The 26,584-nt window shown below is 38.0% G+C and overlaps 1 protein-coding gene and 1 long non-coding RNA gene across 2 annotated transcripts in view; one reads left to right on the top strand and one right to left on the bottom strand.

Annotated features, from left to right (window-relative positions):
• SCAF8 (SR-related CTD associated factor 8) overlaps positions 1-26,584 on the top strand; it is a 56,080-nt gene that overhangs the window by 15,669 nt on the left and 13,827 nt on the right. The window contains exons 2-9 of the mRNA XM_074144648.1: positions 7,022-7,105; positions 8,642-8,686; positions 10,554-10,715; positions 12,242-12,398; positions 14,006-14,136; positions 17,532-17,708; positions 22,939-23,018; positions 23,440-23,557. Of these exons, the coding sequence (XP_074000749.1) occupies positions 7,022-7,105; positions 8,642-8,686; positions 10,554-10,715; positions 12,242-12,398; positions 14,006-14,136; positions 17,532-17,708; positions 22,939-23,018; positions 23,440-23,557 (954 nt within the window). The remainder of the gene's footprint in view (positions 1-7,021; positions 7,106-8,641; positions 8,687-10,553; positions 10,716-12,241; positions 12,399-14,005; positions 14,137-17,531; positions 17,709-22,938; positions 23,019-23,439; positions 23,558-26,584) is intronic.
• Positions 7,483-25,193, bottom strand: LOC141462663 (uncharacterized). Its single transcript, XR_012463208.1, has 3 exons — positions 24,795-25,193; positions 10,576-10,701; positions 7,483-9,489 (listed from the first exon to the last, which is right to left on the bottom strand). It is a non-coding gene; the product is annotated as an uncharacterized lncRNA (long non-coding RNA).

Raw genomic sequence — 26,584 nt, 5'->3', positions numbered from 1 at the left:
GGTCAATTGGGGTCAGCTGTCCCAGCTGTGTCCCCTCACAGCTGCTTGTGCACCCCCTGCCTAATTGCTGGTGGGGTGAGGAGCAGAAAAGGTCTTGGCTCTGTATAAGCACTGCTCAGCAATAATTAAAACATCCCTGTATTATTAACACTGTTTCCAGCACAAATCCAAAACATAGCCCCATACTCGCTACTATGAAGAAAATGAAGGTATATCCCCGCCAAAACCAGCACAGATTTGCTTTCATTGAGACAGATTAGGATTTGGTGATAAGTGTATCTTTGTGGACTCATTTTTCCCTGAAGTGCCATTCAGATTCAAGCCTTCCCTTTAAGGTTTTCCTGTGATTTATATCCAGTGTTTAATCAAACATGCATAGTTCTATCAAAGGTTTATTGATTGTCCCCCACCTAATTATAAAAATGGCGATGTGCGTAGGGCATGGCTGGATGGAACGATCATACAGGAAAGCAGTAAAACAACTTCCCCCCACACAAATTCACTGCAAATTGATGTGGTGTTTTCTTTAGCTATAATTGGGTTGGGAAGATTAATGTTCATTTGGGTTTTGTAGTTTCCAGTATTGTTTGCAATGTGTTTGCAGCTGAGCACGTTCAGTCGTTTAGAATGCTTGAGATGGGGAGTTCAGAGTCTTGTCCACAGCTTTCTAGAATAAACTGATAAAACATTAAATTTTCATTGACATTGCAATCAAATGTAAACTGCTATTAAGTGCGCTGAGTTGAAAACATCGCTGGCACTTTTTTTTGCAGTAACTTGAAAGTATTTTTTGCTATGCTTTTTCTCACAGAGGAAAATAAAATTATTCCTAAAAGCTCATGTGGGAAGCCTGCATATAATGTTCTTTCTAACTTGATTATTTAACACTTGTTCTTTCAAAAACTGAGCCAGTTTGGAAATGGTTTCTCTTACCAGTACAGTCAGACTCCTTGTGACTGATTGTGTTACACTTCCTCCTCCCCACCCCACATCAAATTCTGTGGAAGTTTAGTCTTTGTTCCTTCTTAACATTTGTGATTTTTGGAAGTCATGAATTTTGTTTACTTTAGCATTGGACGTGCAGTTTCTGTCACTCGGTTAATTTTTTTTTGTGATAATGTCATCTACCTTTAGAGAGGGAATGTCTCACCTTTTATTTTCCGAGGAATGTGCCATAGTTCAAGAACGGACAGTACAAAATATAGCTTTGTATAATTTTGTAATGGATTTATATATATATATTTTAATCAGGGTTTAACCTTTCGATTTATTCAAGTCAGTTGGCCCTACTGAAGCAGCGTTCTTGCAGATGTTGTGTTTGTGTTTTGGTGCCTTTGCTCAGGAGAGCCTTTGTGTTGGAATGATTCTCGGGTGAATACACAGCTCTTTCCAGCAGTGCTCTTTTCCTGGCAAATACCAAGAGACTTGTTTCTCCCACCTACATATTAGGATAGCTGGGAGGTGAATATTGGTTTTAGTTAGATTAGCATATTCTTTTTAGTTTCTGGTGCAAAATCAATTACTAAGTGAATGGGAAAAATAAATTAATCCAACACAGTGTGAGGTGGGTTTTTAATTAGATTTTGATGCGTATGTATATCATCAACTGGCAATAGATGTGCACAGTTTGGAGAGAAATTTGAATTCTCTTAGCATGGTTTTTAAAAAGAGACTCCAGAGTGGTGCTCGCTACAGCAGCGCTGCTGATTTCAACGGCAGGTATCTGTACTTACTGGTTTTTCACATAAGAAATGATGCAAATACTTTCGCTGTGCAAGCCTTTTCAACTGTGAACTTACGAAAATAACTAGAGAAAACAGGTTTCGTTGGTGGTCAGACATCTGTCAATAGCGGTGAGACACTTAAAGAAACAGTGATCAGTTTTTGTCTTTTGGGGCAAATGTTACATATGAGTTGATATTTATCCAGAAAAGCAGGTGAATGGCTAGTGAACGGAATAAAGAAGATTTTCTTCGTAATTCACAGAATCATACGGTAGCTCAGCTGTAAAGCATGGGTTTTGAAGTTTGCATAATGGTCGTTGGTGTGTGACTCCTTCGCTTTCTTCTTCCAGCTTGTATTCTAAATGTGACTAATGTGCTACAAAACGTCTGAAACCTCTGGGTTTTTTTCTGCCACTTGAAGATTACATTGTTTCACTTTTCACCCTATTAAATGAACTGTGTTTCTGTTGTGGAAAAAAAGCAGCTGCCTGATGGGATAAGGCTCAAACTTTGTTTGAAGCTTTTTTTTAAGCCGAGATCTGCGTATACTAGCATACAGATAGGTAACTGTATTTTATGCGGTTATTTAAAAGAGTGGGTGTGTTTCAATATGGTATCTGGGCACAGACTTAGCAAGTTGGTGGTAACAGTTCAGGAGTGAGTCAGGTCCCTCCAGGGCACACCAGAGCTGCCCTCGCAGGCTGAGGAAAACCAGGTCCTGCAGTCTGGAGCCGCATCCACCAGCCTGGTTCTCACTCGCCCCCTGCTCATCCCAATTGATGCACTCCTCCAGTCCCATCCTTTCCAGTTGATCTCCACTACTGAGGTTGTATTGACATCTGCTGTCCCCTTAGTAGTCGTGTTTGCAGGCTGAAGAGTCCTAGCCATCTTACTTCTTTGCTTAAAAGCTTCTCCACCCCTAATGGTTTCATGTCAGCCTTGGAGATTAGAGGAGAGGGCAGAAATTCCATAAGTATTGAGAAGAGTGCCCTCAGTACAGTTGCCCAAATAATGTTGTGGTTCTAAAAGTCTGTTTGCTGCTTTTACTACTGAGATTTTTCTGGTTTACAGTTGAGTTCATGCTGTCAAAGAGACATCTCATGTATCAGCAGATCCCTTTCCTGAATGGCACTCGTCAGCTTCAAAGCCCAGTACTTCATATGTACTCATGGTTAATTTGTCGGCCTTTTTATTACTCATTAGTGTCACTGATGTTCCTTTGCAGCTTTCAATAGTCTGACTTTGTCCTATCCAGAATATACTTGGTGGCACAGGCACAGTCCCCAGCACAACTGGGACTCTATTGGGACTTCCCTCTACTATAAACAAATTGACTGTTTATTCAAATTGTTTGTTGGCTGTTTTTAAGGAGTAATTGATCAGGTTATTTGTCATGCAAGGGCCTGTTTAGGAGGGCTCGGGTTTCTTTGGAGCCTTTTGTGAGAGATCTTTGGTCTTTTGGGAGTCCAGGTGGACTATGTCAGTGATTTCTCAGTGTGCTCATTGAGTCTTTCAGAGAAGGACAATAGACTGAGATGGGGCTTTTCCTCACAACAGCTGCATGGAATCATCTGTGCACCCACTAATTCTTTTCTTTCAAGTAATTTATACAAATTTTTCTGGTACGAACATTGAAGCTAACTGATCCGCTGTTTCCTAATTGTCCCTTTGAACTCTTGGCAGAAATTCATGTTGCTTTTCCTGTCTCTTAGAGCTACAAGATTGAGACTGTTTTAAGCGAGAATTCATGAATCACAGCTATGAGGTCTTTTCATTCTTGAGTTCTGTTCTAGCACTTCATTATTTTTCACATTGTGAGCTTATTTTTTGCCTTCTTATAAACACACTTGAGGATTCTGGTATGGAATTCTCCATGTTTTTTCCTCAGTGTGTAGACCTAAAAAGAGAAGGGGAGGGTTCTTTTTCTGCAGGGCTTTATCTTCTATGAGTCCTTCTTTAAGTGCTGATTGTCCTGGAGGAACACTGTAATAGATCTGCTATTTCTTCCCTCTTCTGGAAAGGGCTGATTTTTATGCTTTTTGCTGTGTGTTTCTCAAACTTGATTGCTTTATTATGTACATATGTATTATGTACATATATTATGACCAGCTAGAGCTTACGGTCACTCCCCTCTGCCCCTTTGGGTACCACTTCTGATTTTCTGAAATATATCATTTTGCTTTAGATGGTTTCCCTGACCTAACTATTTAGCCATATTGCCATTTTTTCCTAGTTTGTTTAAAGGCTGCTTTTATGTGAGAGCAAGCAGTTACCTTCTGGCAATGAGCATGAATGCCTTACAGAGGCATGATCAGGAAATAACTATAGCAAAGTGTTTTGGCTAAGTACTTGTACAAAAGGGTATATAGGAAAAAATGACCCAGAATATAAGCACAAGTTTTAAAAACAAAAATAATATATATTTTTAAACTCTTTTTATTCAGGATTATAAAATATGAAAATATTACAGTTATTTTGCTTTAACTAGATTTGAAGATTATCTGATTGCTTTAAATGCCCACTGTCTTAAAAATCATCTATGCTAGATGAAAACCCAAAGTTTTCATTACTAAAGAGGCAACCAAGTCTTGGTTCTCTAGCCAGCCTAGCAGTAGGGCAGGTGGGTTTGTTGGATGGACTATTTGAAGATAAGGAGTTGGCTGGATGGCAGCATCCAAAGAGTTGCAGTTAATGGCTTAGTGTCCAAATGGAGATCAGTAACAAGTGGGACCCTCAGGGGTCCATATTGGGACCAATACTATTTAATATCTTTAGTAATGAATTAGTGGGATTGAGTGTTCCCTCAGCAAGTTTGCAGATGGCACCAAGCTGAGTGGTGCAATTGATAATGCTGTGGCAGGGAGGGATGCCATCCAGAGGAACCCTGACAGGCTTGAAGAGAAGGCCAATGTGAACTGCATGAAGTTCAGCAAGGCCAAGTGCAAGATCCTCCTGCAGCTGGGTCAGGGCAGTCACCAGCATCAGTACAGACTGAGTGATGAATGGATTGAGAGCAATTTGGAGTACTCTTCTGGTACCATTTTCGGATTGTCAAGGTTGCTTCTTGAATTTAGGCTGATTTCATATTTGCTTACATATCTGTGAATTGCTTTTATTAGTATTTTGGGTTTTGAGAGTCCTGACCGGGAATATCCCAACTGATTCTGCGAAGGCACTGCCTGAATGTAAACAAAATGTTTCTGGGACTGTAGTAGCCCCAGAAGTAGTTTAGCTGTAGTTGCCTATCGTCCAGCCAAGTCAGTAGCCAGGCTGAGTGACCCACAGTCTGGTAAATAACTGGAAGTTGAGCACTGAAACATGAGTATGAAACAGAGAAGAAACTGATTTGAGACTCTTGATTTTCTGCCTCTTTTCTCCTTTCCCCTGCGGTGGTGAAGCACATTTATAGATTTGAATTCTAGAAACCTATTGCTTTTTGTTGTATACGAAGCACGTAAGTAATTCAGAATGTTTTGCAACAGTAATTAGTAACAGCATTAGTGAGAAGCAGTAACAGTTTTTTAAAAGTGGTGTCTGGCTGTAAGCTGGTTAGAATTTCACTGTTCTAATGGAAATACTTTCGAGCTGAGAAGACAGATACTTAGGCTTGGACAAACCAATTTTTTTTCAGTTTGTCTTTTGATAGCTATACAAAGCTTTAGTTAAAACTATTTCTGACAGGAAAGACTAGAAAAGAAGCATCTTATGTTTGCAGGGAGAAGAAATCCCTTGTCTTTTGGAAACTCAAATACTAGTGAAGAATATCTACTTGTTAGCTTCAGAGTGATAAATTATGATAACCAACTTGGGGAGCGCGACCTGTATTTGAGATTGCCTAATCCTTTCCACTGTGGGATCTTGTTTACTGTTACATTTTACTTTGTTAAATGTAAACAATTCTGAATTATGTTTCCTGAGCTAGCAGTTTGCCAAAAGTTCAATGAATCTTAGGAAGTTAAAGATATTGTTAATACCAGTATGGATATTAATCTAGTTCAATATATTGCATTGCTCAGGGTCTGTAGTAGGAGAGGGATCTTTTGGCTTTGTTTCTGTTTCAATGACCATTTTATGGAAAAACTCCAATTCTTCCTGTCTTTAGGAAGGAAATAAAAAATTGTCTATGGATGGTCATTCTCATTAGCAGGGCTCTATTTTTGAGCTAACGTGCTTCTAAAAATGTGTGCTGTAAACAAAAATACAATGTAAGTCAAGAATATCCTTAAAACTGGTTTGGTATTTTGTATCTAGTCTTTTTATGTATGAAAGCAGCAAATACTAGACAGTCCCTTGTCAGTTAACACCTAGGGCTGAAGGAGAAAAGAGCAGCATTTTGTTCAAAGCCATATATTGTGAATAATCAGAGGTTTTCACAGCAAGGAAATAGCCTTGGATGACGGAGTCCTGACCGAGTGTGAAGGAAGGAGTTGTTTCCAATTCCCACCTATCAGTCATAGCTATGAAGTTAGTTCGTGTACAGTTCTCACGATGGAGCAAATTTCTGATGAATATCTGTCATGCTGGATTGCTTCTGCTAAGTGACGTAAAAAGAATAGAGTTATTACTGCATCCTGGGAGAAAAATGTTGCAAAACTCTGCTACCTGTGAACTGTGGCTGTTTTGGTGGTTAGATAATAATGAAGTTACAAAGCTGTGTTTAGAATTGAGAACCCAGCTGGATTTCTGCTTAAGCATTTGTAATACTTCTGATATATTATTTCTCTGAGTTAACACCGTGGATGAAGGAAGTCTATACTTTTTTTTCAAATCTTCTGTTTTCAGTGGCAAAATATCTACATATTCATTCTTACTGGGCTGGATTTTTTTGTTTAATGTAAAATAAAAGATTTGGTTCAGCAGGCATATGATGATGAATATAGTAAGCATTTGGTTAAGCTTCTGTTATGCTTCCATAAAGGTAGCCAAGAATATTCATTTTTTTGCCCTAGAAAGAAAAACTCGATGGAAGCTGCCATATTTGCACATTGTATTTATTTCCTTTGTAACTTCACCTGCAGGTGTCTTCTGTATTTAGTGCTAGTAAAACTGGGTGTATAGTGACCATTGCAAAGAAAAAGTTATCTTTTAAGCATTTTGGATCTTACACTATATTTTATTGGGGCTTTTCATTTTTTCTTAACTGGGGATGCCTTTTCTGATGTAATACGTACTTAAAATCTTATGAAAATTAGAAGTGGTGTTTTCTTGTGGAAAAATAATGTATTTTTATACTGCTTACAACTGCAGAATATATTTCTGGTAACTGTGGGGTTTTTGGTTTTGGTTTTTTTTGGCAGTTGTACTCGCTGAATGATTATAAGCCACCCATTTCTAAAGCTAAAATGACACAGATCACCAAGGCAGCAATCAAGGCTATAAAGGTAAGAAATTGGCTAACTTCTTTTGACTTCCTTTGCATTTCTCATCTCTGTCAAAATAACTGAATAGCTTAACTTGCTTTGCAACTTTCCGCCTCCCTTGTTGTGTGTACAATTTCCAAGTTATGATCAAATGTGGTAGCGATGGGATTTTCAGGAGTGCAGCAGAAGGCTTCGTTTGTTGTGTGACTTTCATTTGCTGGTTGTCATATGTGAGAAAGAATTATACCAACTTCACTCTTTAGTGAGATCTGAAAGACAGGATTTTTCCCCTCAGTTTAAAAAGGACATTGCATGAGAACAGATGGATAAATATAAAGCTACAATTCTCTTGTCCACCCTTGCCCCCCTCCAAAAAAATGTAAGATATATGTGCCTTTGGATCATATAATTGATTAAGTTTATTTCATTTTTATAAATTCCTAGCATACCCTTTCATGGGTGTTGTTCATAGATTTTATTTTTTGTGTTTCTGGGATACAAATTGTTCTTAAGTTTTAGCATTAGTACACTAATTAAAGACTTTTCTTGCCACAAAGTAATATTAATTTCCAAGCCACAATGGAGCAGCAGAAAACAGCACTGAAAAATTATGAAGGAAATAAAGATGCCATTAATGTTAAGCAGTAAAACAAATGGAAACTCAGTAAAAGCTGGAGAGGTGAAAAAGAGGGATAGGATAAAAGCAAAAAAGCCGTGAACTTAAGCTCTTCATATCTGCATTCCTCTGCTGAGAATGCAAATATGTTTTCAGATAATGAAATCCATATTGGTGTTTTGTGTAATTTGGAGAGAGAAATTTGATGACAGAAAAGTGAAATTCACCGGCTTTCTTAAATAAGAGGAGTCTATGGAAATGAAAGTCTATGTGTTGCAGTATAATGAAAATGCTAAAAAATTTGTACTGAACATAAACAAGTAGTAAAGGGTTCTATAAGTTAAACAATTAAATGATACCAAAATGTTTTATCATGCATTTAACTCAGAAATCCCACTTCCACTCATCATTTCAATAACAACACTTAATTTTGTATAACAGCTATTGAGACAATATAGAACCATTGTGATATATGTGAGGTTGAAAAAAACAACATAGGCCAATTTTAAGGAAAAAGTATTCAGCATATCTTGTAAGATCTTCCTGTACTCATGTTTTTAGGTTATTAAAGTGAACACTTGGAAAATAAATGAAATACAGAGAAGTCCTGTGCTTATAAACATTAGGCTAACATATTCAGTCGTGTACAATGAAATAACTATCTGTTTTTGAAGGAACAATTATATTATTCTCTTAGTTCTCATTAAATAAGCACACATTATTAAAAAAAATTGAGTGTAAAAAACCTCAGAAGGCAAGAAAAAGTGAGATTAGCTTTTTTATATGCTGTTAAGGAAGGCAGCATACTCAGCTGTAGGTATTGGATTGCGGGTTAATCAACCAGTTTCTAATTCTGGTTTTACTATCAATATTGCATGACTTGAACAAGTATGTGCATCTTCAGGTTTTCTCCTCAGTTGAAATATTATTTTATTTTCCAGTTCTACAAGCACGTTGTACAGAGCGTTGAGAAATTCATTCAAAAGGTAAGTCAGTCATGGGTGTGAGCACTGAGAAAAATTTCCTCGTTTTGGATCGCAGAGTGTTGAATACTGTTGGGTTTTAAGTACACATACAGTTTAATATTTTTATCACACATTAGTTTATTTCAGTTTTTAGTCACATTCAATTTCTGCTAGTAATCAGTATCTGATCGTAACCCATGACGCAGAAAGACAAATACTTTGTCCTTACTTTGTAGTTATGATATACTTTGATCTGAATGACTGTGGATACTGTTTTAGGACTACTTCTATATGTATTCATTTAATGGTAAAAGAGGCTGTCACTGTAGCCCATGTGAACAGCTGACAGCAAAAGAGTTGCAGTGCTGGATGCAATTTTTCTTCTGTTGTCCGCTTTACGAAGCAGCGTAGATTGCTCTGTGTCGGTAACCTCTCCTCCTCATTACCTTCTACTCCTTGGTGCCCAGTGTACGCTGCAGTGCCTTTTGACAGTGGTTAGACAGTCTAAACAGGGTTCGGCTTCAGCCTGGTGTTTTTAACTGTGTCCGAATAGTTCATGAATAAATTATTTCGGTAGTGGAACATCAGTCCTATGTGGAAAATGTGTCATGTGTATGTTTCATGGCAGTTGTAAAGAGTAGTAGTATACTTCACCAGCACTGCTAGTGGTTTGTCAAGTAGTTGTCTTTTCGGGTGTCGCCTCTGACTTCTTAAGGGACCACTATCCTCTTATCCCTCTTTAATAGTACAGGTGGACATAAGAAGCTGAGAGCAGATGTAGATTTTACCCATCTCGGATCAGTAGCACTTTGCAGTTTCATGTCCTGAAATTAATCCTGAAATTAATAAATGGCCCAAGTTCCAAATACTGCTTTTTAGTTGCAGTGGCTGCGATTGGCAATTCTGTATCCAGAGACATGAGAGAAGATTCATCCCCTGAATGAGAGAGTGGTGGTTTGTCAGGAATCGGACTGGTTGTTCGTGACCATTCCACAAGCCACTAAGAGTATGGGTTATCTTCACACATTTGTCTTCAGTGGCCAGTACTATCTGATAAGGGAGTTCTGCACTGTTCGTTGCTGGTTAGAGAAGGCAGATGTTTGTTGTAATTGATGGCTTTGTTAATGATCACTCTGGATTAGATGTTTCCCTTTGGTGGTGGGCTCTATGTGCTTTTCAGTGTTTCATGAATGATTTAGTGAAACAGAGAAATTATTAATAACTATCAAATAGTAAGTTCTTATTTTAGTAGAATCAAAGATAAGCTAATGAAAGCTAGCCATTTGATATTTATGGAACTTAAGTTGTATGTTTGAAAGATAATTGAATTATTTTTGTGGAAGCAATCACTTCAAGTTAAAGCTTAAGACTACTGAATCTTCCATTAAGATCTGCCGTAGACTTGTGCAGAGTGATGTCAGTGCCATCTCAATTAGTTTAGTGTTGATTCTTTACTACTCCAATATTTCAAATTATATCTCCAATATTATTTTTTATATAATATTATTATATTTTTTATATAATTAATAATTATCTTTTAAGAATTTGGTCATGCTTTATGCTGTTCTTTTAAAATAGAAAAGGATATGTGGTTCATGTGCTAATTTTTAATAGTGAGATTCTAAAAAGTTAGGTTTTTAGTGGTAGGAAATTGATTTTAAACATCTACATATTTGCAGAATACATATAGATGTGATAATTTGAACACTAAAGGTTAGCTTTTTTTTTTGAGAGTGTTTCATTTTTCAGGATAGTTTATCAAATAGACAACATTTTAGTAATACTTCAACCCATTTAAAAATTTGAGAGGACTGTTCATATTTACTGTGCCATTTATGGTTTTTGTTATTTTTCACATATGCATATTTTAAATTACCATTCTTTGTAGTGCAAACCAGAATACAAGGTACCTGGTCTGTATGTCATTGACTCCATTGTGAGACAGTCCCGGCATCAGTTTGGACAAGAAAAGGATGTGTTTGCTCCAAGATTCAGCAATAACATCATCAGCACCTTCCAGAACTTGTACCGTTGTCCTGGGGATGACAAGGTAAACCACTTACAGATTTTTCTAATTAAAACCATCTTCAGTATGTTATCTATAAAGATTTTGATCTCACTTTCTGCTTGCTGGGGTGGACCTAATTATAGCCTTACACATTTATATGTATTTCTTTAATTTTGCTTGTATAAATGTAGAGATGGGGGATGACACATCCAATTAAATTAATTAGACTTTTGGAAGGGCTTTCAGGAAGGCAGGAGCTAATATGTTTTGATGGGAAAAAAATTAAGCGGGCATGTGGTAGGACAGGGAGTTGTAGTCAGTCTTATTGTCTTCTTCCCCTCTTCAGTGAGAAAATGAGCAAGCAGGTTTTGTATGGTGTCAAGGGATAAATATCTTTATTCGTAGCAGTATCTTCAGTGCAAGCTATTGTGTTTTGGACTGAAAGAGCAATAGAAAAACAGCAGAGTATCTCAAAAGTTATCTTTCTTTTGATACTGAATCAGCCAACAGCTGAATAAGGCTTAACTTGAATAGTTTGACCCAATAGTTCAGCTGTTCCCTTGGACCGCAGTAGCCGATATCACTACCAAATTATCTTTATAATAGTTTGGCTGGAAATAGCAGAGAGTGCAGGCAGTTTAACTTCCTTCATGTTTGTTACTGGTCTTACAGTAGCCAGAGTTTCTTCTTATTGAATTGAAAAATTTCAAAAAGATGGGAAATGCTAAGGGCTTTATCTCCACATAAATATGCGTGATAGAGCCATTAAGTGGAGTAGTGAGTGAGAGAGGACACTGCAGGAAGAGAAGGACAGGTTGCTCTTCAAATAGTTGAATGCATTCCTACAGCTGTATATTTTTCAACCAAAGATCTAAAAAACCCAAGGCATCCATAGAAGGTGATTAAGGCAAGTTGAGCCATTGCGTATATCCTGTCGCTGTCTTGGGATTCCTACCTTTTTAGAGGAGTTAGGACCTCTGCAGGAAAATAATGCAGGATCTGCATATTTTAAGTGGTTGGAAAAGCTCTGCTATTCTCTTCTGCAACTCAGTTCTGAGGTGCTGCTGAACAGGTTATTTAAGTTAAATGACATGTTTCCAGCCTGGTTTCAGGTTATCTGTAGGAGCAACTTGTGCTGCTTCTATTCCACAGTGATTTACGTATATATAGGCGTGACAGTGAACTTATTTTTTTCTTCATTTAATTGTAATGCTTTAAAACGCTTCCTTAAAATAATTTTCCTTCCATACCATTTTCCAAGAGTAAAGGTACAAAAGAGCCAGATACATTTGTTTTGTTTTGTTTTAATGTATTTAATTTTCTGTCAAGAGAAGACACTCACTATGTGCATAGTGTGTCTTCACTGTTGCGTAGGGTGAGCCTTGGGTTCATAGCTTGGACATCTTTGGCGTGACCCAGTATAACTGTTCTTATGGTTCTTCCTGTTTGTAAATCTAAAGGTGCTACAATCTAGACAGATTGGCCTTGCTGGTTAAGAATTCCATAATTGATAATAGCAAGAGAGATAAGCATGACTAAGGTCTTTTGTTATCCTTTCTTCATTTTAGAGTAAAATTGTTAGAGTGCTAAATTTATGGCAGAAGAATAACGTGTTCAAGAGTGAAATTATTCAGCCTCTCTTGGATATGGCAGCAGGAATTCCTCCTCCAGTTGTGACCCCTGTCTTGCCCAGCACTACAGCTGCTATGAGCAACAATACACCAGGTAAACAAAACCAGATTAAAGTTGTGTCAACTTTGGCATGTTGGCTGTTAACATGGTGAAAAATCTCACTGGTTTCCTTCAGACAAGTCAAATGAATGCTAGAAAGAAATATATTATAGCTAGCATCTAGATCAGGGAAACAGCAAAAACAAGGGGCAGTTTGTTGTGTTTACGTTTCAACTCTATATAATATAAATATAATATATTCATATTGAGTAACAGCGTATTAGGACCTAGTTTTGCACTTGAAAGTCAAGACAGAGTTAAAAACCCAACACAGCACTTACTACAGTCTTTGTTAATTAGTGATGCCACATTTGGGAGAAATGAAAGAGAATACATTAGTATCTTTTTGCTTTCCGTAGGATTGAGCTTGCTGTCAGACAGTGTTCCTTTACTTTTGCTGGCCAACAGACGGTGAATTCCAGGGGAAAAAACACACATTAATGATATAGGCTGCAGCCAGTGCCATACTTCCCTCTCCCTCAAATCTGAGAAATCATGCTGGAGAATCACGTGAGCAAAAAACTGCTCATGGATCATGTCCCAGTTTACCAAACTCCGATGTTGTTATCCATGCAGACTTGATGATTTTGTGCTCTAAGCATCTTTATTACTTAGTAGGTAGATGGCGGGAAATGGTTTTGCAGCTTTCTTCGCTTTGTGGCTATTTGTTCATTCAAGGTTGGGATACACGGAAAATTTTACATGTAGAAAATGTTTTTTGGCACTTACGGACCTGCTTTTGTCAACTACCTTTTGCTGATCCCGTGCTGGAAAGCAGTGAGGTGGACAAATCCACCTGATTCTTCGTTGGTGTCTGTAAATAAGTGAAAGTCCTAGCTCTTAGATTGGCATTACTGCATCTTCTAGCTAAATATTTTTTATTTTCATTAGTTTGATTACTTCAAATTGTTGAAATCACAGCTTTACTGTAATGCTTTTTAAAATTCTGATGCAAATTGTCTTTTAAAACAGCAATACAGTTATTTACATTTAGTGTTCATTGGCATCTCTTTACTTCTGAGCTAAAAGCAGGAATATTTGCAGGGATGGAGGATTCTTCTGGATTGCGGCATGAAACAAATTATCAGATTGCTGATTTAATGTCAATGTTCCTTTTGAGAAAAAATGATAAAATGAGCAATCCAAATGAATCCAGCTGCTGCAGGTTGAATTTTTTAGTAGAATCCTTAAGGCTCTTCCTGGGCATAAAGTGCAAGTCCAGTAAGTTCCAGACTAACACACGTTTCTGAATAGACAGCTAACGATTATCATTTGGAATATATTGTTTCCACTAAATGGTTTGGATTACTGTGTGAAACCTATTTATTTTGCATTTGTCAGTGTTTTTGTTAATGGCCTTCATAGGCTAATAGTGGAAAGAGCTGGGAACTACACTTACACAAAATAATCCTGCTACTTGAGCAATGTTGATGTGAGTCTGTGTTGTTTCTGTGTGCTCTATGTGTGTTATTTCAGTTGATGTTAATACAGTGCTTTCTCAGTATTTAATAAGAGCAGGTTTTTTTTTTTTCCCTTCTCTAACACCATTTATAATTCTCTATGTTAAAATATTTTGACATATTGGATTTTCTCTTTTTTAGGAACACCTGTGACTCCAGTTACTCCAGCCAACGTGGTGCAGAGTTTACCTGACCCTTGGGTATCTCAGATTGCTAATACAGATACCCTTGCTGCTGTTGCACAGATTTTACAGAGTCCTCAAGGCCAACAGGTAAATATTTTGTAGACAGTTACACTACACACTGTTTGATCCTTTCCATCTTTAAGGTACACTTAAGGAATACTGTTTTCATGAGTATTACTTACTTTCGTGTCAAGTATTCAACTATCCCATTAGGTTGTTCATCACAAGTAAGTTCCAGGTAAACTAAAACTTCCTCTTACCTTTTGTAACCAACCCTGTTTGTTCCTTAAAAGTATCACAGAACGTGACTTTAGATAAGATTGTCTGTAATACACACTGCAGATGGTTAAATCAAGAGCAGCATTAAGGTTTCATGAATATAGGTATAAAATAGAATGCCAGTTTAAGTGTATTTTTCTGCTGGATGCCCCAAGAAGCTAAACATTGTACAGGATTATATATTGGGAATGTACGCATTCTGGAAGATCTTTCCATCAGCTAAATATAGTTTTTATTTTGCAGCGTTCAAAAATAAGGTCATAGAAGTGACTGTGTTCCTCAGTTTCTAAACTCAACTTCAAAAAAGTGGCTTGATAAGCAGTATGCATCGAACTGCTTGTCGTCTTAACCCACATAACATAAGTAGGCTTTCTGTAAAAATGTATATCATATTTTTTCAGTTTATATGAGAACTCTGGCACCAGCATGACTTTGGCATTATGATTTTTGTTTGGACTGAGGAATAAGATGTTTTACCTGCTGGGGTACTAAACAAAAACCCCTGCATATGAATGAGAAACAGTCACCAGTGAACTATTACAAAGCACTGATACTGACAATAACAACAACTTTACTTAGGGAGATTGTTTTACAAAAACACCATTTTCTAGTGTTCAGCTAAGCAGTCTCATCTGTAATTGTTCATAAGGCAAGTGGAGGGAGTATTTTCATCTGATTATGCTGTAAGAAATTGATGGGTCATTTAAAAGGAGAGAAAAATGAGTTTGTGGGATACTTTGTGAAATGTGGAAGAAAGATAGTGGAATAGCTTATAAACAAGGAAGGGATGTGAAGCGTGAACGGGAAATACATGGAAAGTCAGTAAGGTAATTTTAAAGATTATTACCTAGAGAGTATTCTGAAAAAAAAATTAAGCAAAATTAAAAAACTATAAAAATGAGAAGGGAATTAGAGTTTTAAAGACAGCAGATCACAAAGAAGTAACATTGGGATATTTAGCTCAAAATGATACAATGAGAAAGAGCATGGATTTTGGAAGAGGGAAAAGATGGTCTTAAGCAGAAGTGTGGAGATGGACTGGGTACACAATAAATATGTACATGCAGATCTCTAGGATTGGTATATGAACTGCAGCATTTCCTTCCATCCTGTCCATCTTTTTTCTTCCTGTTCTCCAAGCCACTCAACCTCCCTTCCCATGCCCAAGCTCCAAAGTTCTTGATTTCATCTTAAGATTGTGTTTTGTGGGTGAGGATGCACGTGGGTAAATTAAGAGTCTAGACATGGTAGAGGGCAGAATAAGAAAGATGTGACCAAAAAGGATGTGAAAACGACTAGAACTGTGACCACCCAGGATTTTCCCACTCTAGGGCTTCCCTCTCTGCTTCCTCAGTTTGATTCCTTCCTACTCAGAGTAACGCACTAAGTGGACCAGCCATATTTGCTCATCTTTTGTGGGTCAGCCAAAAAGGGAGAGGGGAGCTCTTCAGCTTTGCCTATTAATGCAGTGATCAGTGGAAGGTCTTGGTGAGGTAGAACAGCAATTGAAGCATTTTCAGAGGCTCTGCTGTAGAATGAGTCTGTGTAACTGCTTTTAAAGAATAGAAGGAGTTGTTTCACATTATCAGAAAGTAACTCTAAAACAATCTTGAAAAGGGATCATACATTTTTGATGCATTAAGGAAAAGAAGATAAACCTAATCAGCTTATTCAGAGTTTCTGGTGATTGAACCCTATGAGAGTTCAGTGGTGAACCCCATGAGGAGTTACAATATGAATGTAAAGGTAATCAGGGACTTATGTCCGCATAGTTTGTAACTACCTGGATTTACTCAACCTTTTTTCCAGAAATATCCAAAGGTAAGGCTCCAGAGGTTTACCTCATGGAAGGTCAAAGCACTGCTCCCTCTGATTCCATGGTACTTTAGGAGCGCTTCTTTCCATAGGGATAGTATTTTTTCTTTTTGCGTTAAGGTAAATCTGTACAATTTTATGGGAACATCTATATTCAACAGATACATTCATCTGCACATGAAAAAGCCTTCTATTTCCTCATTGGAATAGTTCCTTTTAAAGAATTATGTACAAATAGGAAGTTGGAGTAAGGAAATCAAGATACAGCAGGCAATTGGACTGTACATTTGTTCTAAAAAAAACATGGAAGACATTCTATTTTTCTTTATTTTCCTTCTCTATATTTGAAGGAAGAAACTCTTAGGGTATCTTGATGTACTCTGATGCAGTGTCTTAGGTCCATTCACTGCACTTCTGAAAGTTCCTTCTCTGACAATATTTAGTACTTATTCCACTATAATGCTTGACCTCTCCTGCGTTGCAAGTGGAGTTGTTTAAAAAAATGACCCAATAAACCACTCCAGTCATCACCCCCCCAAAAAACTATTTTCAAATATTTGAGACACCCAACAGTATTTTTAAATAATATTTTTTTAACATCTGTCTTTTGGCATTTACCCATACTTTGATTTTACTGTAACATACTTTGTTGTCACTGTACGTCTGTTGCCCCAGAGCTGCTGCTTCTGGTACAACATTGCATCCAGACAATTTTTATCCTAAGATAGTGCTATACGGAGCCCAGAGTCTGTGCCACTGCACAAAGGAAAAGTATATTGCCAGTTCTTGGATAATTTGCTTTTTATGTTTTGTTAACGTGGCAAGGAAATTGCATTCTACCAGCTCAAACCTGAGTTTCAGCATGAGATTTTCCTTGTGACTAATCCGGAGACACTAGTGCAAGCTCTCATATAGGCACGTGGCATGAGCTTAAAGTGGAGCTTGCAACAGTGCAATTATTTTCTCTACGCAAATGTTGTTAGAGCATACAGATCTTCCTAATACAGGTGGGCCCTTAGGAAGCTGGAGTAGGCTAACAGATTTTTTTCAGGTCAGAAGGAATCAAACTGGAGAAAAAGAAGAGAGGGAGAACCCTAGAAAGCAGGAAATCCTGAGTGGTGACTGGTCATCATGCAGCCTGTAAGAGCAAGTTAGGAGGAAGAAGTATCTGCATATCTTATCAGCCACAGAAAACAAATTAGCCAGTAAGTGGGAACAAAATTTGCCCTAAATGAAAAAAAATTAAGATGAACTAATAGCCATAGGTTAGATGATACTGCATTCCTGAGGATTTTTTTCCTAATTTGAAAGGGAAAAGTCTAGCTTTTTTTTTTTTAGCTTTTAATTTTTTTTCTTCTTTAATATATTTGTTATCTTTTCTCTTTTAGCTTCAGCAGTTGATACAGACACTGCAGATACAGCAGCAGAAACCTCAGCCTTCACTACTTCAAGCCCTGGATGCTGGTCTCGTCGTTCAGTTACAGGCCCTCACAGCACAACTTACAGCTGCAGCTGCTGCTGCTAACACACTTAATCCACTGGAACAGAGTGTCTCTTTTAATAAGGTAGAAGTAGAATAATAGAAGTTTGAAGAAGTATTTATTGTTTAAATACATGTGAGTGAGTCTTTTGGATTTTACAGTTTGACTTGAGAGATTTTAAAAATATATGAATATACTATTAAGTGCTCTGTCTTGAAAATTAAAAAAATGTCGAGAGAGTAGTATAAGTTAAAATATTAGTTTTATATGAGTTTAGGGCTAAATGGCATTTCATAGAATATCTGCGTTGGAAGGGACCCCATAAGGGTCATCGAGTGTGAAGATTGATTTGATTTAGCAAAGTTAAGCCACTGTTAAATGTTTTTCTTCACCCTTTGTAATACAGTGGTGAGAGTGGAGCATGTCTTGTATTTCCCCTTCCTGTGTTTATGATCTGAGGTAGGAAATGATTTCTTACAACGTAATGAAAGGAAAACATGCAGAAATTTATATATGTTCTTTTCCCAGAAGAGGAAAACGTGATTGGACTTGTAATTTTCTTACATTATAAATGCCAAAAAACTTCTAATCTTAGCCACAAAGTGATAGTGAGTGAAGAAATAAGTTTATGACTGCCATTAAAACTAGTCATGTGACACTACAAAAAAGATGTCAAAGTGTTAGAGACAGACAAACTCTGTAGGTAAAGAAACTTTGTGAGTGTTGCAATGTATGTGGCGATCTTAAAAAAAAAAAACAAACCCAAAACAAGCAATGAAGAAATTTAAGAAGACTAATATAGTTGGATGCCAGGTAGCAATAACCATGCTGGCGATTACAGTAGTAGTATAACATCAGTAGAACAAAAAAGGAAGAACTTCTACTCAAAGATTAATAAATAAATAAATAAATCTTGTTCCATTGTCTTTGGAAGAAACAGCTTGTGAGTAGGTAATCTCTGTAGGATTGTCCTGGAATGAATAAATAATAAGGAAGTCAGAGAAGCAAAAAAAGCTTTTTTTTCCTAACCCAGATAATCTCTTTTTCAGGCTATTAGCTGCTCAAAACTTGACAAGTGCTGAGTTTAAAGTTTTAGGACAATTTATCTTATATTTCTAGAACTTGTTCAGCTAAATTCAAATCTCTGAAACAATAAGGAGTTGTCATTACTAATGAAAGTAATGCAGCTGTAAAAATAAGTCAGGAAGAAACGGCTTGTACTCATGCTGTATCACAGCTGTAACCATCAACTCGAGCAGGGTGTAATCACAGGGAATGAATGCATCAGTTAATAGGTACTGCCTTAATATTTAGCTACAAAAAGTAATTAAGAATATGGCATTGTATTGTGGTTTATTCCGCAGACTTCAATTCCAGCATTTATATGGATAGGTATACTCTTAGGTGTGTCTGTCTTGAATGTTGGACAACTTAACTGGAGCAGATTGAAGGAATTCACATTCTGATGAGATGTTTATATACCTTGAGTGAGTTCAGCCAGATGCTCTTTAATTAGTTTATGCCAGTAATAGTATGCAGTAGTCTTGTTGACACGAAATTTGTCAGCAGAGTGAATGTACTTGATTGTGATTTCTGGAACTTTGAAGGTAAGTATTGTGGAAGAAATTGTTGTGGAGTGTGATAAATGCTTTAAATGGATTAGTTCTATATGGTGAAAGTTTCTCTGGATTTTAGCATCCCACCTCACATAAGCTTGATGATCTGTTTCTGCTGTGTTTCCTAAGAGATAAATTCAGTCCTGCTTTTGCATATATTAGATTATTTCATTGGCAAAATAGTTCTAAAACTTCTTGATTGATCAGTCTCTTAGCTTATGCTTTGTTCTTCTTGCTGGACTCCAGTAACTGAGGGTAAATAAGGCATCCTGAGAGAGAAAATGGGCTACTGAATCATCATGGCTTGTTACTGGGGACATTTTTGCCTTGGTATTTCAAAATGACTGCCCTATGTTCTTACCCTCTTGTTTTTTTCTTCTGAAACAAGGGTTTGAGAAGAAGTTATGGCCGTTTGTAGTACAGTACAGTATTAATTCTGCTTTTCAGAAAACTTCCAAGGTGTAAAGATGCATGGACATGGGTTTGGTAGCACTGCTCTATCAATAAATAGTGACTGAAAAAAGACAATCTCAGTGACAAATAACATCTGTTGTATTTCTTCATGCTTGTTCTTTAGTTTTGCCTTCAAGAAAGTAAAATGCTGCTGAAATGCTCCTGGACTGTTTAAAAATTAATAAACAAACCAAACTTTTTTAGTTTAGCAGAGCTACAGCATAGACATCATTACAGATAAAACATGAATTTTATCCAAGTTTTACTTTTTCACTGTCAGATACCTTTTTTATTTATTATTATTTTTATCCCTCTGGAGGCTTATTCCTCTTACATGATGACTGCTTGCTTTGAATTTTTGCAGACTATGTGAGAAGTGTTTTTCAAGGAGCAGTGTATTTGAAAGAATTCAGGTTGTCTAAATGATGTGTGTGTGAAAAATACAGTAATTCCTTGCAAAGTAATCAAGCTGTATGTCTTCTCTTGCTATGAGCAGAGCAGTTTGCTGATTGCCAAAGGATTGAATAGTTGGCCTCCTCATAGTAATTTCTTCTAATTAAAGGTACCATTACATAAAATTAATCTTTATATAAGCCTTTCTCCAAACTAACTGTTACGTACTGTGGAAAAAATCACAGAATCATAGAATGGTTTGGGTTGGAAGGGACTGAAAGATCATCTGGTTCCACCCCCCCTGCCATGGGCAGGGACACCTCCACTAGAGCAGGTTGCTCAAAGCCCCATCCAGCCTGGCCTTGAACAGCTCCAGGGATGGGGCATCCACACCTTCTCTGGGCAACCTGTTCCAGTGCCTCACCACCCTCACAGTAAAGAATTTCTTCCTAATATCTAATCTAAATCTCCCCTCTTTCAGTTTAAAACTGCTACCCCTTGTCCTGTTGCTCCACTCCCTGATAAAGAGTCCCTCTTCATCTCTCGCATAGGCCCCCTTTAGGTACTGGAAGGTTGCTATGAGGTCTCCCCGGAGCCATCTCTTCTCCAGGTTGAACCAACCCAACACTCAGCCTGTCTTCATAGGAGAGGTGCTCCAGCCCTCTGATCATTTTCATGGCCCTCAGCTGGACTCTCTCCAACAGGTCCATGTCCTTCTTATGTTGGGGGCCCCAGAGCTGGAAGCAGTACGTCAGTTGGGGTTTCAACAGAGCAGAGGGGCAGAATCACCTCCCTTGACCTGCTGGCCACGCTTCTTTTGATGCAGCCCAGGGTGCGGTTGGCTTTCTGGGCTGCGAGCTCACATTGCCTGGTTATGTTGAGCTTCTCATCAACCAGCACCCCTGAGTCCTTCTCCTCAGGGCTGCTCTCAATCCATTCTCTGCCCAGCGTGTATCTGTGCATGGGATTGCCCTGACCCACGTGCAGGACCTTGCAGCACTTGGCCTTGTTGAACTTCTTGAGGTTTGCACAGGACTGCTTCTCAAGCCTGTCCAGGTCCCTCTGGATGGCATCCCTTCCCTCCAGCGTGTTGACCACTTCACACAGCTTGGTGTCGTCGACAAACTTGCTGAGGGTGCACTTAATCCCAGCTGTCCATGTCACTGACAAAGATGTTAAACAGCACCAGTTTACTGACCACTGAGGAATGCCACTTGTCACTGGTTGCCACTTGGACATCAGGCCATTGACCATAAACCAGTTCCTTGTCCAATGAGTGGTCCATCTGTCAAATCCCTGTCTCTCCATTTTAGAGAGAAGATGTTGTGTGGGACAGTGTCAGATGCCTTGCACAAGTCGAGGTAGATGATGTCAGCTGCTCTTCTTTTATCCACCAACACTGTAACCCTGTTGTAAAAGGCCACCAAATTTGTTTGGCATGACCTGCCTTTAGTGAAGCCATTTTGACTGTCACGTATCACCTCCTTATTTATCATGTTCCTTAGCATAGTTTCCAGAGGATCTGCTCCATGATGTTGCTGGGCACAGAGGTGAGACTGACTAGTCTGTAGTTCCCTGGGTCTTGCTTTTTTATCTTTTTGAAAAAAGGGATTATGTTACCCCATTTCCAGTCAGCGCAAACTTCACTGGATTGCTACAGTTTCTCAGGTATGATGGGTAGTAGCTTAGCAACTTCATCCACCAGTTCCCTCAGGACCTGCAGATGCATCTCATCAAATCCCATGGATTTGTGCACCTTCGGGTTCCTTAGATGGTATCAAACCCGATCTTCCCCTACAATGGGTGTTTCCTCATTCTCCCAGCCCCTTGCCTTCTGCAGCTTGGGCAGTGTGGCTACAGCACTTGCCAGTGAAGGCTGAGGCCAAAAAGTCATTGAGCACCACAGCCTTCTCCATATCCCATGTGACCAGGTCTCCTGTCTCCTTCCAGAGACGGCCCATATTTTCCCTACTCTTCCTTTAATCACTGATATACCTGTAGAAGCTTTATTGTTTCCCTTGACGTCCCTGGCCAGATTTAATTCTGCCTGGGCTTTAGATTTGGTAACCTGATTCCTGGCTTCTTGAACAATTTCTCTGTATTCCTCCCAGGCTACCTGTCCTTGTTTCCACCCTCTGTAGGCTTCCATTTTCTGTTTGAGTTGGTCCAAGATCTCCCTGTTTCCTCCATGGAGGCCTCCTGGCGTTTTTGCCCAACATCCTCTTTGTTGGGATGCATTGCTCCTGAGCTTGCAAGAGGTGATCCTTGAATATTAACCAGTTTCCTTGGGGCCCTCTTCTCTCCAGGTTTTTGTCTCATGGTACTCCCTCAAGCAGATCCCTGAAATGCCCAAAGTCTGCTCTCCTGAAGTCCAGGGTAGTGAGCTTACTGTGCTCCCTTCTCGCTTCCCTAAGCGTCTTGAACTCCACCATTGCATGGGCACTGCAGCCAAGGCTTCCCTTGAGTTTCACATTCCCTACCAGCCCCTCCTTGGTGGTGAGAACAGGGTCCAGAATAGCACTTTTCCTCATTGGCTCCTCTGTCACTTGGAGAAAGAAGTTACCGTACTGTGTTGTGCCTCCAACAGATATCAGGATGGTTGAAGAACATGTGGTTGTACTTGTAACAGCAGCCAGAGCTCAAGAAAGCCATGGACAAAATTTGTTATTTGATGCATTCAAGAGTTCGGTAGCAATAGCAGTATGACATAAAATCTTCTATTCAGGTTACTTGCCAAACTTTTTTTTTTTTAAAAAAAGTTGAGAAATAAGAGCATTTTTCTTTTGAAAAGTAAATATACATAAAGGGACATAAAAGGAGTACTCAGTAATGCTTATTTTGCTTTCTCCTAGAAGCTGATGGACAGGTTTGACTTCGGGGAAGAATCTGAACAAAATGAAGAGCCTAAAAAGGAAACTCCTACTTCCCAACTGTAAGATCAAGCTATGTTTCTTATGGAAAATGCTAAAATTTGCCTGACAGTAGTTGAATATTAGGATTAAATAGTAAGGAAAATGTTTGTTTCAGAGCATAAGTATACCAAAACAGTAGAAAGAGAAAAGACATTTTACTAAATTAATGAAACATATACTTTTTAAAAATACTTAGTGTAAGTCTGTGTGCCAGAAGTTTTGACGACTTCACTTTAAAATTAGCACCTTCTTTTCTTTATTAGTTATATTCATAGCATGAATGTGATAACGATGATAATGGAAGGTGGAACCAGTTACATTGTCTTCATTATTTTACATTTTTAGTTAAACTTGAAACTCAATTGTGAAGACCTGTTTGCCAACTGGTTAAACCAAGAGAAAAATTACTGTGATTTTTTAATTTAAATTATTTCATTTTAGGCCTTTAGTACCAGAATCTGTGAACAACTCACTTTTTCACCAACTCGCTGAACAACTACAGCAACAAAATTTAGAGCATCTCAGACAACAGCTTCTGGAGCAACAGCAGCCTCAAAAGGTAGGAACTCCATCTTGTGGCTGTTGTAAAAATTCTCCACTGATAACAGATTCGTACTCCAGGACAAAAAACTTGTCTTGTTACTGACGCTTCTCTTACAATGGAAGTCTGTCACTAGCTGATCATCTAACAGAAGCTTGCAGAGAAAGTGGAATAAGTGGAAGAAGGTGCTGAGAGCAGAAAAAAAATACAGTCAAATGTGTGGGGTGTACATTTTGCTTCGGTTAGGAAAGAGTACCCTTTACCTGAGTTACAAACTGACTGTGCTGTGGTTGTTCAGCTCCTTATATCGGAAAAAAGCTTTTTCCCTGCAGTCAAAGAGAAGGTGAGCACTGAAGTGAGTGCTCCTGGCTGTGAAGATAAAGCAGTGTGCAAGCTGCTGCTGCAGAACCACCAAGAGGACAGAGCTGAGATTGCAGATAACTTTAATTTCCTCTACCAAGCTTTAAGTCTCGGCTAATAAGTGTTTTATTCTGTTGAAGAATCTGAGCTAAAGAATACTCACATATTTCCTCATAAATGATTTTTTAGGAACTGATGCCAGAGACAACCCAAGATTCCTTCTTCACTATGTGAATTGGGTTCTGTCTTCTCTCCATTGAAGTAAATTGGCTTGTTTCTTCTGAGGTTGTTTATTCTGTCTTGATACTGGCCAGATATAAAGTGAACTTTCTGTGAAGTATTTGGATTTCACAGTAAAATAGAAATCTTAGGTTGGAAGAAAATCTACAGGACTACAAATTTAACAAACATACTGGGGATTTTAGTTTAACCTGTGCAAGGGTGTAGTCACTCAGCTTTCAATCAAGAACATCATTTGAGTTTTGAATTTGAGTGACTTTGAGTTTTCAGTTGTTTAGAAGAATAGTAGTTTAGTTCTTACTAGATATTTCCATATTCTACTGCTTTATTTTACTATGTTTTATTTCTCATTTAATTGCAATAACTGAAAAAGTTTGTACAACGTAGCTACAGACTAAATAGGTTTTGATGTTCGTGGACATCTAGAATTACTGGCTTTTAACACTGAAAGATGTTGTAAAGGAATATAACTTTGAAGAGTGCATTTGTTTTAGGAGCTTTTGATATGACATATCTAAAAGTAACTATCTAATTTGAAAATAAAAATGCTGAATGCCCACCTTACTGTACAGTAAGCAAAATTAGAGTTTAAATTAATTTCATGTATGAAATTAAGTTACAGTACATTTATGGATAGAATGTTCATATGACTCACCCCTTATTATTTGATCTTCCAAGACCAGAAGTTGTTTCCCTTCAGGTCTGCTCGGCTTCTTGTGCAGCCGGAACAGAGAGGAAGTTTTATCTTCGCCTTGATAGCAGCTAAAAGATACAGACTTCTGCTGGAACTACTTTGTAATGACTGCAATGTGTTATGAGGAAGATTTTCTTGAATTCCGTGTTTAAGCATCAGTGAGAAAGATTAAGGGAAAGAGAAGGAAAGATAAAGCACAAAACAAAATTATTAAGCATCTGTTGTGGTTTAACCCCAGCTAGGGCCATGCAGCTGCTTGCTCAGTTCTCCCCCTCCTTCTCCCTCCCCTCCCAAGGTCAGGGAGAAAGGGAGGGGAAAGGAAGAAAACCTCATGGAATAGTCCATTGGGCCGCTTGTCCTGTCTGGGCTTTTTCTCAGCTTCTGTTGGAAGCTAAAAAAAGTCCGTGACTAATATAAACATCACCTGGCAACAACTGAAAGAATATGCGTTACTGACATTCCTTTCATACCAAATCTGAAACAGAGCAGCCACTGGAAAGAAAATTAACTCTATCCCAGGTGAAACCAGAACAGCAGCTGATTAGAAGCAGAGAGAGAGAGGAGGAGAGGATAGAAGACAGAGACAGAAGGCACAACAAGAAATGTAGGAATTGATACCAAGAAACAAACTGTTGAAGAATAATTAAATATAAGGAAAATGAGACAAAACAGATAATGTTGGAAGGCAAATGCATTAACCGAATTATAGTAGAAATGTTTATTTTTCTACAAGCTGTCATTATAAGTTGTTTAAAAATATGAAGATAAAACAAAAAAACCCCTTGGTTCTGCTTGTCATTCTGCTAGCTTTCTACCATTGCTAGCAGATAGAATACCTAGCATTTGTTTAATTTAGGTGAAAATGTAATACGAATCACTGAAATGTTTACCTGCAATATTGGACTATAGGTTTAAAATTATTTTGCAAAATTTTCCTGATAGCATTTCTGAGTATCTTCATTTTTTGAATTTCTTTCGTATCTTACAGATATTTATTCCAAGTCTCTACTTCTCAGCTCAATGTACAGGCCATTATAATTTTTTTTCTCTAGCAAAGCAACAATGCATTTAATATTTTACATTTTTAAATTTTGGTGTTTTTTTCAGAAATGCTTATTTTGTTAGGTCTGTTGTAATTCACTTGCCAACAGAAATGACACAACACCCCCGTCTTACCTTGTAGTAGTTACTTGTCTTAAATCGTGCACTGTAAGAAAGTTTGGAGTTAATTGTAATTGTCTTAACTAGTTCAGTTGGTATTGCAAATATTTTAATTATATTAATAACAAAATATAATTTATTAATGCATGTGTATGGGTGACAATGGGTATTTTTCAGTGTCATTTTACATATGACCACCATCGCTATCGTTTGTCCTGTGATTTTTTGTTTTGAAGCCAGCCAAATGAAGCAACAAATAGTCATAGAATCAGAGAATCATTCAGGTTGGAAAAGACCCTTGGGATCATCGAGTCCAGCCATCTTCCCTACTCTACAAAGTTTTTCCCTACACCATATCCCCCAACACCACATCTAAGCGACTCTTAAACTCATCCAAGGATGGTGACTCAACCACCTCCCTGGGCAGCCTATTCCAATGCCCGACCGCTCTTACTGTGAAGAACTTCTTCCTAATGTCTAGTCTAAACCTACCCTGTTGCAGCTTGAAGCCATTCCCTCTTGTTCTATCGCTATTTCCTTTTGAGAAGAGACCAGCACCAGCCTCTCTACAATGTCCTTTCAAGTAGTTA

This window comes from Numenius arquata, chromosome 2, assembly GCF_964106895.1.
Source record: "Numenius arquata chromosome 2, bNumArq3.hap1.1, whole genome shotgun sequence".
Taxonomy (NCBI): Eukaryota; Metazoa; Chordata; class Aves; order Charadriiformes; family Scolopacidae; genus Numenius; species Numenius arquata.
Note: the sequence above shows the minus strand (reverse complement) of the source record. Positions and strands in the feature narration are given on the sequence as shown.